The sequence below is a fragment of the Schistocerca serialis genome, chromosome 10 (assembly GCF_023864345.2).
Source record: "Schistocerca serialis cubense isolate TAMUIC-IGC-003099 chromosome 10, iqSchSeri2.2, whole genome shotgun sequence".
Classification (NCBI taxonomy): Eukaryota; Metazoa; Arthropoda; class Insecta; order Orthoptera; family Acrididae; genus Schistocerca; species Schistocerca serialis.
In genome coordinates this window covers 167,747,202-167,762,291 of record NC_064647.1, presented here as the reverse complement: position 1 = coordinate 167,762,291, position 15,090 = coordinate 167,747,202, and the positions used below count along the sequence as shown (strand labels likewise).

Sequence of the window (15,090 nt, the reverse complement as noted above, 5' to 3'; positions counted from 1 at the left end):
ACTATTTTCTAATATTCCTGTGACAGAAAAATCGTATCTGTTCTGTATGTGTTCTTCTTGATTAGACCAAATTACCTATCACAGGCCATAAAACTATGACCCAGTTCAGGAAACTGGTGGGTAATGATTTCTAGTCTGCCAACATTAACGTGCATAAATAATAACTGAACTAGTGCCATATTCTTATTTTGGACACAACAACTGTCTGAGAATAGGTATAGATGCCTACTATCTCCTCTCAGTATATTCTCAAAGCAGTGATTTCCTGATTTGCACTTTTCTTCCCAGTCAATTCATCATATACATATAAATTTGTGCTGTCTTATTCTTGACTTTATAGAATAAGACACAGAAGTTGTGTACCCTAAGGTTAATGACTGTCAAATGCATCAGTAGATGATACCTGGGTAGTGGCATGTTTTGCTGGTAGTCAATAAACAGTGTTTCAGTAGAAGCCTCCTTCCATGTCTCTCCAGATTTATCTCTCAGTGCATTGCAGAAACATTCAGCTTTTCTAAGATCCAACTCTTTCTCAGCTGCAAGTTTTTTCTTTTCTTCCTCAGATTCAGTACATTTCATTTGATTTGCAGTTGTGTCACAGATTCTGCAAGTGTCCATTAAAGGGTTCCCAAATGCATAATGAAAGTTCTGTTGAAAGTAAATGCAGTAGTAATTATACAAGACAATAGGTTTATACCTTTTATCCTCTACCTTCAAAATGTGCTGGTTTTGCTCATATTTCTTCATACGTGTGTCATACATATTGCTCACATTAAACTCAGGAGACAAATAACATTTATTACTCTTTTCCTGCAGTATTGGGATGTACTTTTTGAAAACTTTAAACATGACAGTCTATCTGTTGTCTAATGATTTCCAGAATCGCATTGGACCTGGTTTCATGCTTATCTCTCATGTCATATAGAGGTATAATGTTTGCAGCTATGTAACTTGCAATGAACTCTACACATGTTTTTGGCAAGCTCATATAGTAGACTGAATCATGTTTTGCATAGCTTAAATTCCTCTGGTCCCATCCTAATCTAAAAAGAAACAATATAGTATTAAACACCACTATTCTATATGGTAACATATAAAGAGGCATACATTTCTGAAACTCTTGCATTTCACATTTACTTTATATTCAAAACTGCAAGCTTGACAAGTCCTAGCCCTCATTGTTGGTCTAGCACCTCACAATGCTATGTGTAAGAGGGAGTAAAGACTTAACCACACATACTACGATCAGTTTCCTGTGGATGTACCTCATTCTTGCATCAAAGATGCAACTAATTTTACTGCACACATATGTGAATTTTACAGTTACCCCCTCTTGCACCAAACCTTTCAATTGGAGATATTCCACATGCTAGATTTCACAGTGTGGAAGAAGCAGAGGACAGAATTAAAGTCTCTATCAGGATGATATTCCATACTGATATTGTCAGGTTACAGATGTCACCCTTCCACATAAGCTTACTGTTACTGGCTGGTTACCTGGTCACAGCCACCCACGCAGGTGCTGAAGATAATCAAACAACATCCACTCCAGAACAGGAAGTTCCTTGGGTGGCATGTGCTACGCTGGAGTGTGACAAGCCATGTCCCACACTTCCACCCAGCTGTCCCTCTGGCATCATCAAGAAGTGTGGCTGCTGTGACGTTTGCTGGAAATACCTGAGTAAGTAACACAGTGCTTTAATGGATAATACAGACAAAAGTGGGGAGAGGAAAAGATTCCTCAGGAGGTGATTGGGCAGGTGGGTGGCGAGTGGGGGGGGGGGGGGGGGGGGGGTGGCGCATGAGTACATATAACAGTTCAGAAAATGGACACCTACCCCTCCCCTCTCTTTTGTCTTTTTAACCTCCACTCCCCCTCCTATCTCTCTCTCTCTCTCTCTCTCTCTCTCTCTCTCTCTCTCTCTCTCTCTCACACACACACACACACACACACACACACACACACACACACACACGCACAGACACACTCAGAAGTACTGTCATTCATTCAATGTGTTCCATAGACCCCCCCCCCCCCCTCCCAAAAAGAAGGAGCAGTTTCAGGAATGTGGAATGTGGCAAGGTATACATTAACAAAAGACAATAAAATGTTATATACATAATCTGTGCACTGTATAGTTTTATATCAATGAAACTGTATAAATCACATTTTAACATGTCTTTTGTACTCCAATCAAATGATTAGCATATGTGTGTTACAAGATGAATAAATCATAATTCACAACTCCTTCAACAACTGAAGGAGCTGAAAACAAAACAAAATATAAGCTTCTAAGTCAACACAACCAAAAGAGAAGACTATTTATGTCACAAACTAACAAATACACTCATTAAAACCTATAAAGCACTTCCCGTTGATGTAGAATCATGAATTTGGCAAGAAGGAATTTTTGACAGCCCAACCAATGGAAGAAATGGTAATTTGTAATTATATCATATGAAAAAAATATTTCTTTTGCTATTTTTGTTATCCAATGTCAGTCTTGATTTGTATTAATATCACCAAAAGAAAAAAAATTTCCTTTGCCATTTGGTAGCTACTGTTAATCAGATAAATGAAGGCAAAAAAAAATATTTTTTCATGTGATATAATCACAAATCAACATTTTTCCTTTGGTTGTACTTTTAAACATTACTTCTTGCCAAATTTCATAATTCTAGGCCAATAGGAAGTGCTCTATAGATTTTAATGAGTGAGTTTGTGAGTATCAAAATGTGTGACATATTTAGGCTTATCTTTTGGTTACATTGATTTAGAAGCTTGTATTTGTTATGCCACCAAGGACCTATAGATCTTAGTATGTGACCTAAATTTTAACTTGGTACATTTACCTGTTCCTGAGAAAATGGGGTCATAACTGACGGACAGACAGACAGTCTATAATAAATGAGAAAATATTTTTTTGTGTGATATAATTACAAAATACGTTTATCAGATTATTTTCTTTTGGTTCTTGCCAAATTTCATGATTCTAGGCCAATGGGAAGCACCCTGTAGGTTTTTATGAGTGAGTTTGTGCATATAAAAATATGTGATATGAATGGCTGTATCTTTTAAGTGCATTAACTTTGAAGCTTCAATTTTTTATACTGCCAAGGGACTATAGACCTTAGTATACAACACAGATTTGAACTAGACATGTCTGCCCATTCTTGAGGAAAAGCATTTTTAATGGTTAGAGAGCAGACAGACAGGAGAGAGATGGAGAACAAAGTGATACAATGAGTTCCATTTTTACTGACTGAGTTAAGGAATCCCAATTAAAACTACAATATACGAGGTATGTCCACAAAGTAAGTTCCATTTGGTTATACAAAACAAACATGTACAGATACAGAAAAAATGTTTATTTTAGAAAGATCTACAACTTTTAAACTCTTTTCTGCAAAGCTTCTGAAATTTTGTAGGCACTTATAGTGTGGCACAAGTTTTTGTGTGCCTTCTTCATAGAAGTTTGCTGCCTGTGATTCAACCATGTGGTAATATGTTCTTTCAGCTCATCATCATCATTGACATGTTTACCACCAAGGACAGATTTTAGGTGTAAGAAGAGATTAAAGTCGCTAGAAGTGAGGTCCGGGCTGTATGAAGGATGATCAAACGCATCCCAGTGAAATTCCCATGAGAGTTGCTTGGTCACATTCACAGTGTAACATTGGGCACTATAGTGGAAACACATTTTCACAGTAATCCACAGCATTTGTTCTGTAATGCGTGACACAATATCTTAATGGTCTCGCAGTAACCACGTGCATAGATTGTTTGGTCTCATGGTAAGATATCAATCAGCAAATTGCCTTTTTTATCCCAAAAAATGGTGCACATGACTTTTCAAGGTGTCAAGATTTGCTTAGGCTTAATCGTCATTGCCGTTTTGTGTCAGGGGTGTCATACGATACCCAAGTTTCATCCCCCATGATTATACAAGAAAGAAAACCATCTCCTTCTTCATTGTAGCATGTCAAAAACTGAAGTGCACTGCCCATCTATTGTTTTTTTTTGTTGTTCAGTAAGAATTTTGGGTACCCATCATGAGCAAAGTTTTCGAAATTTCAGTTTTTCAGTAACAATTTCATGAATTAGTGATCATGAGATTTGCAGAACTTCCATAGCAAGGGCACTAAGTGTAAACTTATGGTTGTGCTTAATCGTCTCTTCAATTGTGTGAACCAGTTCATCAGTAACCACAGATGGGCATCCACTTCGTTCTTCATCTTTCTCTTGATCACATTCTTTATTGAACAGTCTGACCCCTCTTCTAACCATTGAATCGCTCATAGCATTTTGTCCATAACCCTTGCAGATTTGCTGATGAATTTGCTTTGGTTTAACTTTCTTTGTATTTAGAAAATGGGTTACAGATCTGATTTCACATGTGGTGGCATTTTCAATTATGGCTGACATTATAAATAAGCACTACAAAGTACACATCGGCAGCAGCAATCTGAAAATGGCATACATGTCTCCTCCTTGAGTCAGAGTAACTGCTGCACATGCTCGGAACTGCAACCATAGTGCTGCTGTGGATAGAAATAGAAATGGAACTTACTTTGTGGATGACCCTTGTAAAATTGTTGCTAGTGTTTCTTCATTGAGTGTCCTCAGTGTCGACATACTGCATTGCTATACTGGCTGAAGAAAGGTGGTGGAAGTTCAATGCTGACTCCTGTAAATGATGTAACCAACAAGTGCACAGTTGCATTTCACAGTTCGTTACTTTCCCTGTTCACAACACCACAATCTTACACAGTTAATAAGGCCAGTTCACTGTTGGTTAACTTTCGATAAGCCTCAATAATAGGTTGCAGGTTAACATCAGCATACTGCTACTATTGAATATCTATGAGCAGGAGAAACTGAACCACACAGTTCACAGTTCTTGCACAGTAATACAGTACATATTGAACAGACACTGTCATTGTTTTAACATAAGGCCTATTCGTGTAACACTTATTTCACAGTTAAGTTGATAAATTGTTGTTGGTCGAACCAATTCGAGTCCCTCGTCTGAAACTCGGCCATGGACTGACTGACTCGAGACCAAAAATTGGACCTTTTTATATCATCACAATAATAGCTACTGAAACTACACATTGTTTGATGTTTAAGTTTCAGAAATTACAATTAAAACATAACTCATTAAATTAACTGAATATATAGAAAAAGTCCATCTTTTTAACAGTTTCTTCTACTAAGGTGAATTATTTGTTTAAGTCATGAAATTAACAGATATAACAATACCAGAGAAGGAAAGTTGCCACTCACCATATAGCAGAGATGCTGAGTTGCAATAGGCACAACAAAAAGATTCACACAATTATAGCTTTTGGCCATAAAGGCCTTTGAAAGCTACAATTGTGAGAATCTTTTTGTTGTACCTATCATGACTCAACATCTCCGCTATATGGTGAGTGGAAACTTTCTTTCTCTGGTATTGTTACATTCCATCCTGGATTTCCATTGTTTAGTTAACAGATATAAATATACAAACACGACTTTTGACAAACCTAGTAATTACTTTGGAATTAATTAAGGGCTGGATTTGCTAACATGTTTTCTAATAGATCCAAATAAATACTTAAGGAATGCCAGTGTTTCATATTCCAAATGTTTACTATTAATACAGAATTTATATTTGTTTATTACTCAACACTAGAGTTTAAATTACAAAACAATTACTGATTTTACCCTATAACAGAAGATATTAACTAGGAATAGTCAAAATAAATTAGTAAATTGATGACACACACAAAGTTAAGCACAAAATTAGATGTGGTACTATATTTTTTAAGACTGAGGGCCAACCTTTTTCTTTTATGAAAATGCAGATTATACTCATATATGTTAACAGTAATTTTAAGGGGGCAGATGGCAAAGCAAGAGAAGAAGTATAAAGGTCCCAGCTTGCTTTGTCGCAAGCTGTATGCTTTGTGTCTTGCATTGTGACTGTCTAACTCACAGTGTGGCTAAAACTAATTTTTATTATTGGCAACAGAAAATATTAAGGAATACATGTAATGGGAAATGAGTGCAAGAATTCCAACATCCATAAAAATGTTTCAGCAAGAGTATGGTTACCTACTTTACACAATATTCTTACAGCTCATTTTTGTTAAACAGACATTTTCATTTCTTTAGCTGATCTTCCAGAACAGACAGTTCTGTAAAACAATAGAAGTGAAAATACGCAAAACAATTGACCCCTCTCATGTTTAGGTCAAATATGTAGTCAACAATCACTCAATTTGAAAACAACTCTAGTATCATAAATATATTGTATGACAAAAGAAGTGTAACACCCAGAAGAGGAGGAGGAAACAAAATGAAACGTCATCGGTTCTACATCTACACCTATGTCTACATTGATACTCTGCATTCCAACTTATGGTGTGTAGCAGAGGGTACCCCACACCACTGCTAGTCATTTCCTTTCCTGTTCCATTTACTTGCAAATAGAATGAGGGGAAAATGGCTGTCTGTATGCCTCCATATGACCCCTAATTCCCCATATCTTATCTTCATGACCCTTACACACAATGTATGTTGGAGGCAGCAGAATCATTCTGCAGTCCACTTCAAATGCCAGTTTAAATTTTTTCAATACTGTTCCTGGAAAAGAGTGTTGCCTCCGCTCTAGGAATTCCATTTGAGTTCCCAAAGCACCTCTGTAGCACTTGTGTGTTGTTTGAATGTACAGGAAACAAATCTAGAAGCCCATCTCTGAATTGGTTTGATGTCTTTCTTTAATCTGGCCTGGTACAGTTCCAAACACTCAAGCAGTACTCAAGAACAGGTTTCACTAGAGACCTATAGGTGGTCACCTTTACAGATGAATCACACTCTCCTACAATTCTCCCAATAAATCAAAGTCAACCATTTGTCTTTCTTATCACAGCCTCACATGCTCATTCCATTTCATATCACTTTTCAGAATTATACCTAGATATTTAAATACTGTGACTGTCAAGCAGGATACTAGATGCTGTATGCAAACATTATTGGTTTGCTTTTCTGCATGAACTTACATTTTTCTACATTAAAGCTTGCTCCCACACCAACTAGAAATCTTGTCTGAGTCATCTTGTCTCCTCCTATGGTCAGTCAGCTTCAACACCCTACAATACACCACAGCATCAACAGCAAACAACCACAGATTGCCGCTCATCCCATCTGCCAGTCATTTATGTATATAAAGAATAATAGTAGTCCCGTCACACTTCCTTGGGGCACCCCAGATGATACCCTTGCCTCTGTTGAACACTCATTGTCTAGCACAACATACTGGGTGCTATAAGTCTTTGAGCTAGTCACATATCTGTGAACCTGTCCCATGTGCTCATATCTTCTTTAACAGCCTTCTACATCGCACCATGCCAGATGCTTTCTGGAAACCTAGAAATATGGATATAAGTGTTGCCTTTCATCCATAGCTCACAGTATATTGTGTGAGAAAGGGTCAAGCTGAGTTCGCACAAGTAATGCTTCCTCAAACCATGCTGATTTGTGCACATAAGCTTCTCAGGCTCAAGAAAATTTATTATATTCAAACTGCAAATAAGTTCAAGGCTTCTGCAGCAAACCAATGATCAGGATTTTGGCCTGTAATTTTCTAGGTATATTCTTTTTACCTTCATATACACAGAAGTCATCTGCACTTTTTTCCCATTGCTTAGACTATGCACTGGGTGAGAGATTCATGATAAATGCAAGCTAGGTAAGGAGCCAATGCCAAAGAGTATTCTTTGAAAAATGAATAGTGGCAGAACAGGGGACAGGCATAAAATACAATATATAATGGAAACTGATTAATAATTGCTGCTTGAATTAGTAAAAAGAATTTGGAAAGAGTAAGTGAAAGAAATTGGAAGGTACACATATCCAAAGTGAAATTTAACTGGCACTAATACAGGGTGTTCAGAAAGTCTCTCTGCAGTGCCATATGATTGTTAGCCACATGTGCCATATGCCGTAGTGAATATACCAAAATGAAACTCATTGAAATACAAGTTATTAATTTACTGAATATTCATTTTTACTTACAAATTTTCACATTAAATGTTGAAAGTGCCCCCCTGTTGTTGAGTACACAATTCAATTTATCTAATCATGTTTCTAAACACAAGCTGTAACATTTCTTCTGTAACAGAAGCAGTTTTCAATTCATTGATGGGTTTTGGACAGTTTTTATACACAATTGCTTTTGCTGCACCCCAGAAGAAAAAGTCAGGTGGTGTTAGGTCAGGTGATCCTGGAGGCCAAAGTCCCTGCGAAATAATGCGATCATCAGCAAGCAGTGACACTGAAATGCAAGCTGTACGCACAGTTGCACCATCTTGTTGAAAATAACCGTTCAGTATTTCACTTAAAACAAGTTCTCCTATGAATGGATACAGAATATGACTGCAGTATCGTGCATTTATTGTTTCATTGAAAAATATGGGACCCACAATCCGACATTTAGAAATTGCAATCAAAACTCCTATTTTCACAGAATGAAGTGGTTCCTCATGATAAACAATGGATTTGCAGTACTCCACATATGAGAATTTTGTGTATTCATGTACCCAGATAAATGAAACCACACCTCATCAGTGAAAAATGTTTAATTAAGAATATCCCTTCCATTTTGTTGAACAAAGTTTTTGAACCATTGACAATAATGTAGTCTGTTGCCATAATCAGTATTTTTCAGCTCTTGCACGACTGTCACTTTGTATGGGAAAAGTCCTAATTTTTTCCTTACAGCTGTGTGGGCTATTCTGACACTAATATCAGTTCCCTGGGTGAGTTTTCTTACTGACTTGTTCAGACTCATAGACATTTTATCAGAAATATTGAGTAGTTTATCCTCAGACAGAACACTAGGACAACTAATTCTCAGTGTATGTGACACTGAACCCGTACCTCAAAATTTGTTAGTCAAATCTTGCACAGTTTTGTGATGTGGGAGTGTTGTCTCTGGGAAAACTGAATTACATGTTTGATGAACTGAAACTGTGTATTTACCACCAGCTTTGAACACTTGTTTGACTAAAAACACATGATCTTCAATGGTTAGCACTTTAACACTTACAAAAATCAAACAAACAAACAAACAACAAAACTAAACTTAAATGTTCATGTCAACACATAATGAAATGCACCAATGATACTACTGATGCTGGCTAATATAAATGAAACAGTGGAATGTTGGGAGAGTCCACTTGAAGAGAAGTAACCCAGCAGATGAACAATCATGCGACATGCACGGCTAACAATCATACAGCACTGTGGAGAGTCTTTTTGAACACCCTGCATCAACAGACCTTCAACATTCAATACATTTAAGGTCAACATTCATCATTTAAATCTACATACTTCTCGTTATCACCATTGTGCATAGAGCTGGTCACTACCCCCCCCCCCCCCCTCCCCCCAATGCTGTTACTGGAGTTCCCCTCCCCTGCTCATGCAAATTCCTCTTGTCTGTCCTCTTGCAGGATTCTTGGCATGGGCAAAATGATGAACAGGGGCAGTTATTTATATAAATAGTTGTATATAAACTGCGTCTCCATAATAACTTTAATAACACTGCTTTAATGTATGGTTATAATACACATTTTTGATAAATAATATTATCGCTGGTACAAAATAACTTATTAAAGAAAAGAACAAGAGAAAAAAAAATAATATGATCCATTACAAAAACCTGACTGGGATTCCATCCAGACCCAGTGACTTTGTTCTCAACTCCTCCAGTTGTGGTTTGTGAATTGCAATCTATTTCTCTCATAACATACATATGGTAATCATTTGATTCGAGTACTGGAGATACATCAAAATATGGTTAATACAATTTACTCATATAAAGCTATAGTTAATAAAATGGAGTTGTATTTAGACATAGATATAACTTTTTTGTGAAAAATACCTTTATGTATTCACATAACAAGACAACTAATAAGCTGCATCCTGCTCAGATATCCAGTTCGTTGTTCATGAAATCTTCAAGTGAGCAGTAGCATCACTGAAGCAGAGTATCATGTAGGTTGATTTTCAGTGAATCTAGGTTCATACTCAGAATGTTCTTGGCTCTTACTATGTTGTAAGTTTTCATTTCCATATACTGGGAAGTCTGACCATATGAATTTAAACAATGAGCAGGAAGCATGAAATTTTCTTTATTTCTTGTATTATAAGTGTGATGTAAGCAGTTCTCCTAGGATAATGCTAAACTACTATACAAAAGAATGTTAATATTATGGGTGCATAGGGAGGGAATTGATAATTATTTCAGATTTTTAAATAATGGACAACATGACTTCCATGGATGCATAACACACACGTTCCTAATAATTCTTTTCTATAGTTTCAGTGCACATATTAAGTTGCTCAAATTTCCCCAATACACAAAACAATACCTTATAACTGACTGGAAGTATCTATGGTACATAATTTTGCTTGTGTCCATGTCAGTGGCATTTTCCAATATTTCCCTTGAAAATGCAAAGCTACATTGTTTGTTTACCAGATATTCCTCATATTTGTTCCAATTTAAATTCATGTCTAGGTTTAATCCTAAAAATTTCACAGAATCCATGTCTTCCAGATTTCGATTTTTATAGTTTATTTTAATTTCCTGCGATGTTGACTGTTTTGTTCTGAACTGGATCACATGGGATTTTGGGATGTTAGGGATTAATGCAACACCATTCGTCAGCAGTCCACATTTCCTAATCACTACACCACTCGAGACACAGTAGTTTGTGTTGTGGTGTTAATGTGAGCCAGGATGGCAGCTCCGTAGTATTGCTACTTCTAGTACTCAACCAATGGTGGGAGGTGACAGAATATTGTCAGGAGCTCATTACTTGTAATTGGATAGCAGGCACAGTTGTGAATGGCTAACAATGTGCTCAGTTGACAATATGGCAATTCTCTCTCATGACGGTCAGAGTTGGTCGAATCTCAATGACAAGTATGCCTACCCTCACCTAACAGTGCAGTCAAACTACAGACCCTCACTTAATGGTGCAGTCAGACTTCAGACCGCTGTCATATCTGATTACCCCACAAATCTGGATACTGTTGCGTTCAACTGACTGATCAAATGGGGATCCACCGTGATTTTCTTCACACTTAAAGAACCTGGTAGCCACAAATGGTCTAAATCTCAATTTCGATCAGTATACAAGAATTACAGCAAGCTCTGCAACATGTATTGACAATATTGTAAGTAGTTATAATTATTATGTAAAAGAAAAGTTTCTTCTAGATTTAGGAATATCAGACCATAAAGCACTATTTGTATCACTACCGAAGCAAAATTCAGTCTGCACAACAAAAAGATGTAGGAATTTCAGTCAAGAAAATGTGGAAGTATTTTGCAAAAAACTAAGCCAAACCAAGTGGACAGTCAGCAAACACACTTCCACAAGTGACAATTACAATAACTTTTTAAGTGAATTCTTGGGTATATTCAATGAATGCTTCCCTTATGTAACAGTGAGGACCAGGTCCCAAAAAAGTAGATCCTGGGTAACAAAAGGAATTAGAGTGTCTAGTACTACTAAGAGGAAACTGCATATGGAGGCAAAAGTAAATCAAAGCCCTCAATTTCTTAAGTATGTAAGCACATACAAAAAAACATTTGACAAAATAGTTAAACTAGCAAAACGTACTGCAAATAACGACTTCATTTCAAATGCAAAAAACAAATCAAAAGCTGTTTGGTCTGTTATAAGAAGTGAAGTTGGCAGTGAGGCAGAGAGAAAATGCCCTTCTAAAATAGTGATAAATGGTAGAGCTGTTACAGAACCCAGTGCCATTTGTGAATCATTCAATGACTTTTTCATAAACTGTAACAAATTTGGTGACTGTTCACCACCAAATACAAAGCCCAATATGACAGATAGCAATTGCACATGTTTTAAGTTTTCTCGTGTTTCCATCTCAGATGTCATCAAAATCATAATGTCCCTAAAAAATTCAAAATCTGCGGGGTGGGATGAGGTCCCCACTGAAATAATAAAAATAGTCCGTCACAGTATTGCATATCCACTCTCTTTCATAATCAACCAATCATTTGATGAGGGATGTTTCCCAGATCGATTAAAATATGCAGAAGTTCGGCCCATACACAAAAAAGGCAAACAAGATGAATTGGGCAACTATAGGCCAATCTCACTGTTACCAATTTTCTCAAAAATATTTGAAAGAGCTGCATGTGATCAGATTGAAAATCACAATTCATCTAACAGCATTATCTTAGGCAATCAATATGGTTTCAGAAAAGGCCGCAGCACAATCCATGCAATAAATGAATTAGTCACAAAAGTCAGCAGATGTCTTGATGATAGAATGTGTGTGTCAGGCATCTTTTGTGACCTGTCCAAAGCCTTCGACACAGTAAATCATGACCTGCTTCTCCAAAAATTGGCACGCTATGGTTTTCAAGGCAAATCTCTTAGCTGGATGTCATCATACTTGGCAAACAGAAAACAAAGAGTACTTATTAACATCAACGGCAAGAAATTTCTCTCTGGCTGGAAAAACACTCAATTAGGTGTTCCACAAGGCTCAATATTAGGGCCACTGCTTTTTCTATATTATATTAATGATATGCCATGTCAGGTCCAGTCTGATACTATCCTCTATGCAGATGACTCAACAGCCGTAGTCTGTTGTAAAAATGAGGTAGACCTAATTCGTCATATTGAACAAACACTTGGGGAAGTGGAGGCATGGGTCAAAAACAATAACTTAACATTAAACTTTACAAAAACAGAAATTGTTCATTTTACCACAAAACAATCTGCACAGTCTATAAGTGAAATAAGGTATATGGACAAAAAATTAGAGACTGCAGACTGTGTCAAATTCCTTGGCGTGTTAGTCAATAAAAACCTGTTATGGAGTCGCCATGTGGACAACATACTAGGTCGACTGAATAGCCTTGTATATATTATGAATATCTTGTATAGTATTACTGATTTAGCTGTAAGAAAAACTGTATATAATGCATATTTTGTTTCAGTCATTAGGTATAGTATAATTTTCTGGGGGTCTGAAAAAACAAATTTACTTAGAGCTTTTAGACTACAAAAAAGAATCATCCGGGCAATGGTGGGAGCAAAACCAAAGCAACACTGCAAACCTTTATTTGTAAAACTGGATCTAATGAGCATTCCAAGCATATACATCTATGAAACTCTCACTTTCACGAAAAGAAACCCAGAACTTTTTGAGGGCAACTTCTTCTTGCATCAATATGATACAAGACATAGAACGAGCTACATGTTACCTACCCACCGTTTAAAATCATATGAAAAAACCCCATACTATATGGGCATGAAATTTGTAAATAAAATATGGAAAGATATGGATGACCCAAATGTAAAAGGCACCAAAAGAGACCTGGAAAAATATCTGAAAGATAAATGTTACTATAGTGTAGAAGATTTCATGAATGGTAACAATGCATTATAATTGTAATTAAAATACCTCTTTGAAGATGTTACACCATGTATATTATTAGTTTGTTGTATTTTTAGTATTGTTATATATAGTGTAAAAACTGACAAGTCACCTATGTCACAATCTTTGATTGTATAAGGCATGTTATGTGATAATAAAAATTGAATTGAATTGAATTGAATTGAGGCCCCTTTCACACACTTTCAATTGCCGATACTGCTGCCTCACACAAATATGCATCAACTCCATGTCTTTTACAGCTATCACTTGATATATGACTCACTCAGTATCTGAGATTGAACACACCCCTTATACACCATACCAGGCCTGGCAATAACACTAAACACAGACAACACTAAAGCATTCTGGTGGCCATTCTACAAGTCACAAAGAAATGCAACTACAGTCACTTACATATCCATCAATGGAGCATAAGATTACAATGTTATGCTGACATCCAACCATATCTTCTGGGTGCTACACTTTTTTTAGGCAATATATATTGCTAAAAAGGGAAATGACTTGCACTATCCATCACTCAACCTTCGTGTGGCACAGAAAGGAGTGAGGCATTTGGTGATAAAAATCTTGGGTCATCTACCCACTCAGAGACGTAAATAATTTGATAAATAATAAAATTAACTTCAAACCAAAACTGAAATCATGTCTGCTCAACAACTCCTGCTCAATTGTAGAGGTTCTGAATATTTAATACTACAAAAGGAGAGAGAGAGAGAGAGAGAGAGAGAGAGAGAGAGAGAGAGAGAGAGAGAGAGAGAGAGAGAGACTGAACATAGTTAAATATAAATTACCATATGTGTGTAAAATAAATAGATATATAAAGAGAAAGGAATAAAAAAACTCATATATGTTGGCATATTTTCTGGCAAGAAGCTGTACTATAATTTCAGAACTGGCTCATTCCATAACAAGAGGTTGCAGTTGTGCTCCACAGAACATGTAAATAACTATTTAATGACATCAAGCATCTTACCTGCTTTGACCAAGGCCTTGCTCTAATGCACACATCTTAGTGGCATTCTATTTGCTTGTTTAGATGAAGGACAGCTGTGTCGCAAGTTCCTTCAAGGAAACACACTGTGTGGTCCTGGTCTTGTCTGCAGCAGTAGTGGCTTATGTGAACATCTGCCTAATGTTTCCAGCAGTGAGGAGGAGAGCCCTGAGTGAATGACTTCATTGAAATTTAGAAGGTGACATAAGATGTAAATATGTATCTCAGACAATAAACAGAATGTGTAATGCTTCAAAGCCAGTACTTTAGCAAATATAAAGTCCTGAAATCAAGTGCTAATAAACTGCCAACATGTTCTGATTGTACTCCTCAACCAAAAATGTTTTAAATAAGAGTTGTTGAAATGGATTTATTCTTCTCATAAGATGTGTCTTGGACAATTCAGAGAATCTGTTCTTGATCCAGATAGTAACATTATTTTATTGTTTTCATCTTACATTTGACAGAAATAATATAAATCGGAGGTAAAACACAGTAAGTTTCTCACAGAATGAACTGATAAACAGATAAATTTGTAGCTTACTATTAGACACTGAGGTGACAAAAGTCATGGGATACCTCATAATATCATGTCAGACTC

General features: G+C 36.5%; 1 protein-coding gene across 1 annotated transcript in view; it reads left to right on the top strand.

The window, feature by feature from the left end:
• Nucleotides 1-14,746, top strand: part of LOC126424787 (uncharacterized) — a 33,282-nt gene extending 18,536 nt beyond the window's left edge. Inside the window, exons 2-3 of the mRNA XM_050087558.1 lie at nt 1,449-1,681; nt 14,535-14,746. Of these exons, the coding sequence (XP_049943515.1) occupies nt 1,449-1,681; nt 14,535-14,665 (364 nt within the window). The 3' untranslated portion in view covers nt 14,666-14,746. The remainder of the gene's footprint in view (nt 1-1,448; nt 1,682-14,534) is intronic.
• Nucleotides 14,747-15,090: the final 344 nt, after the last annotated feature.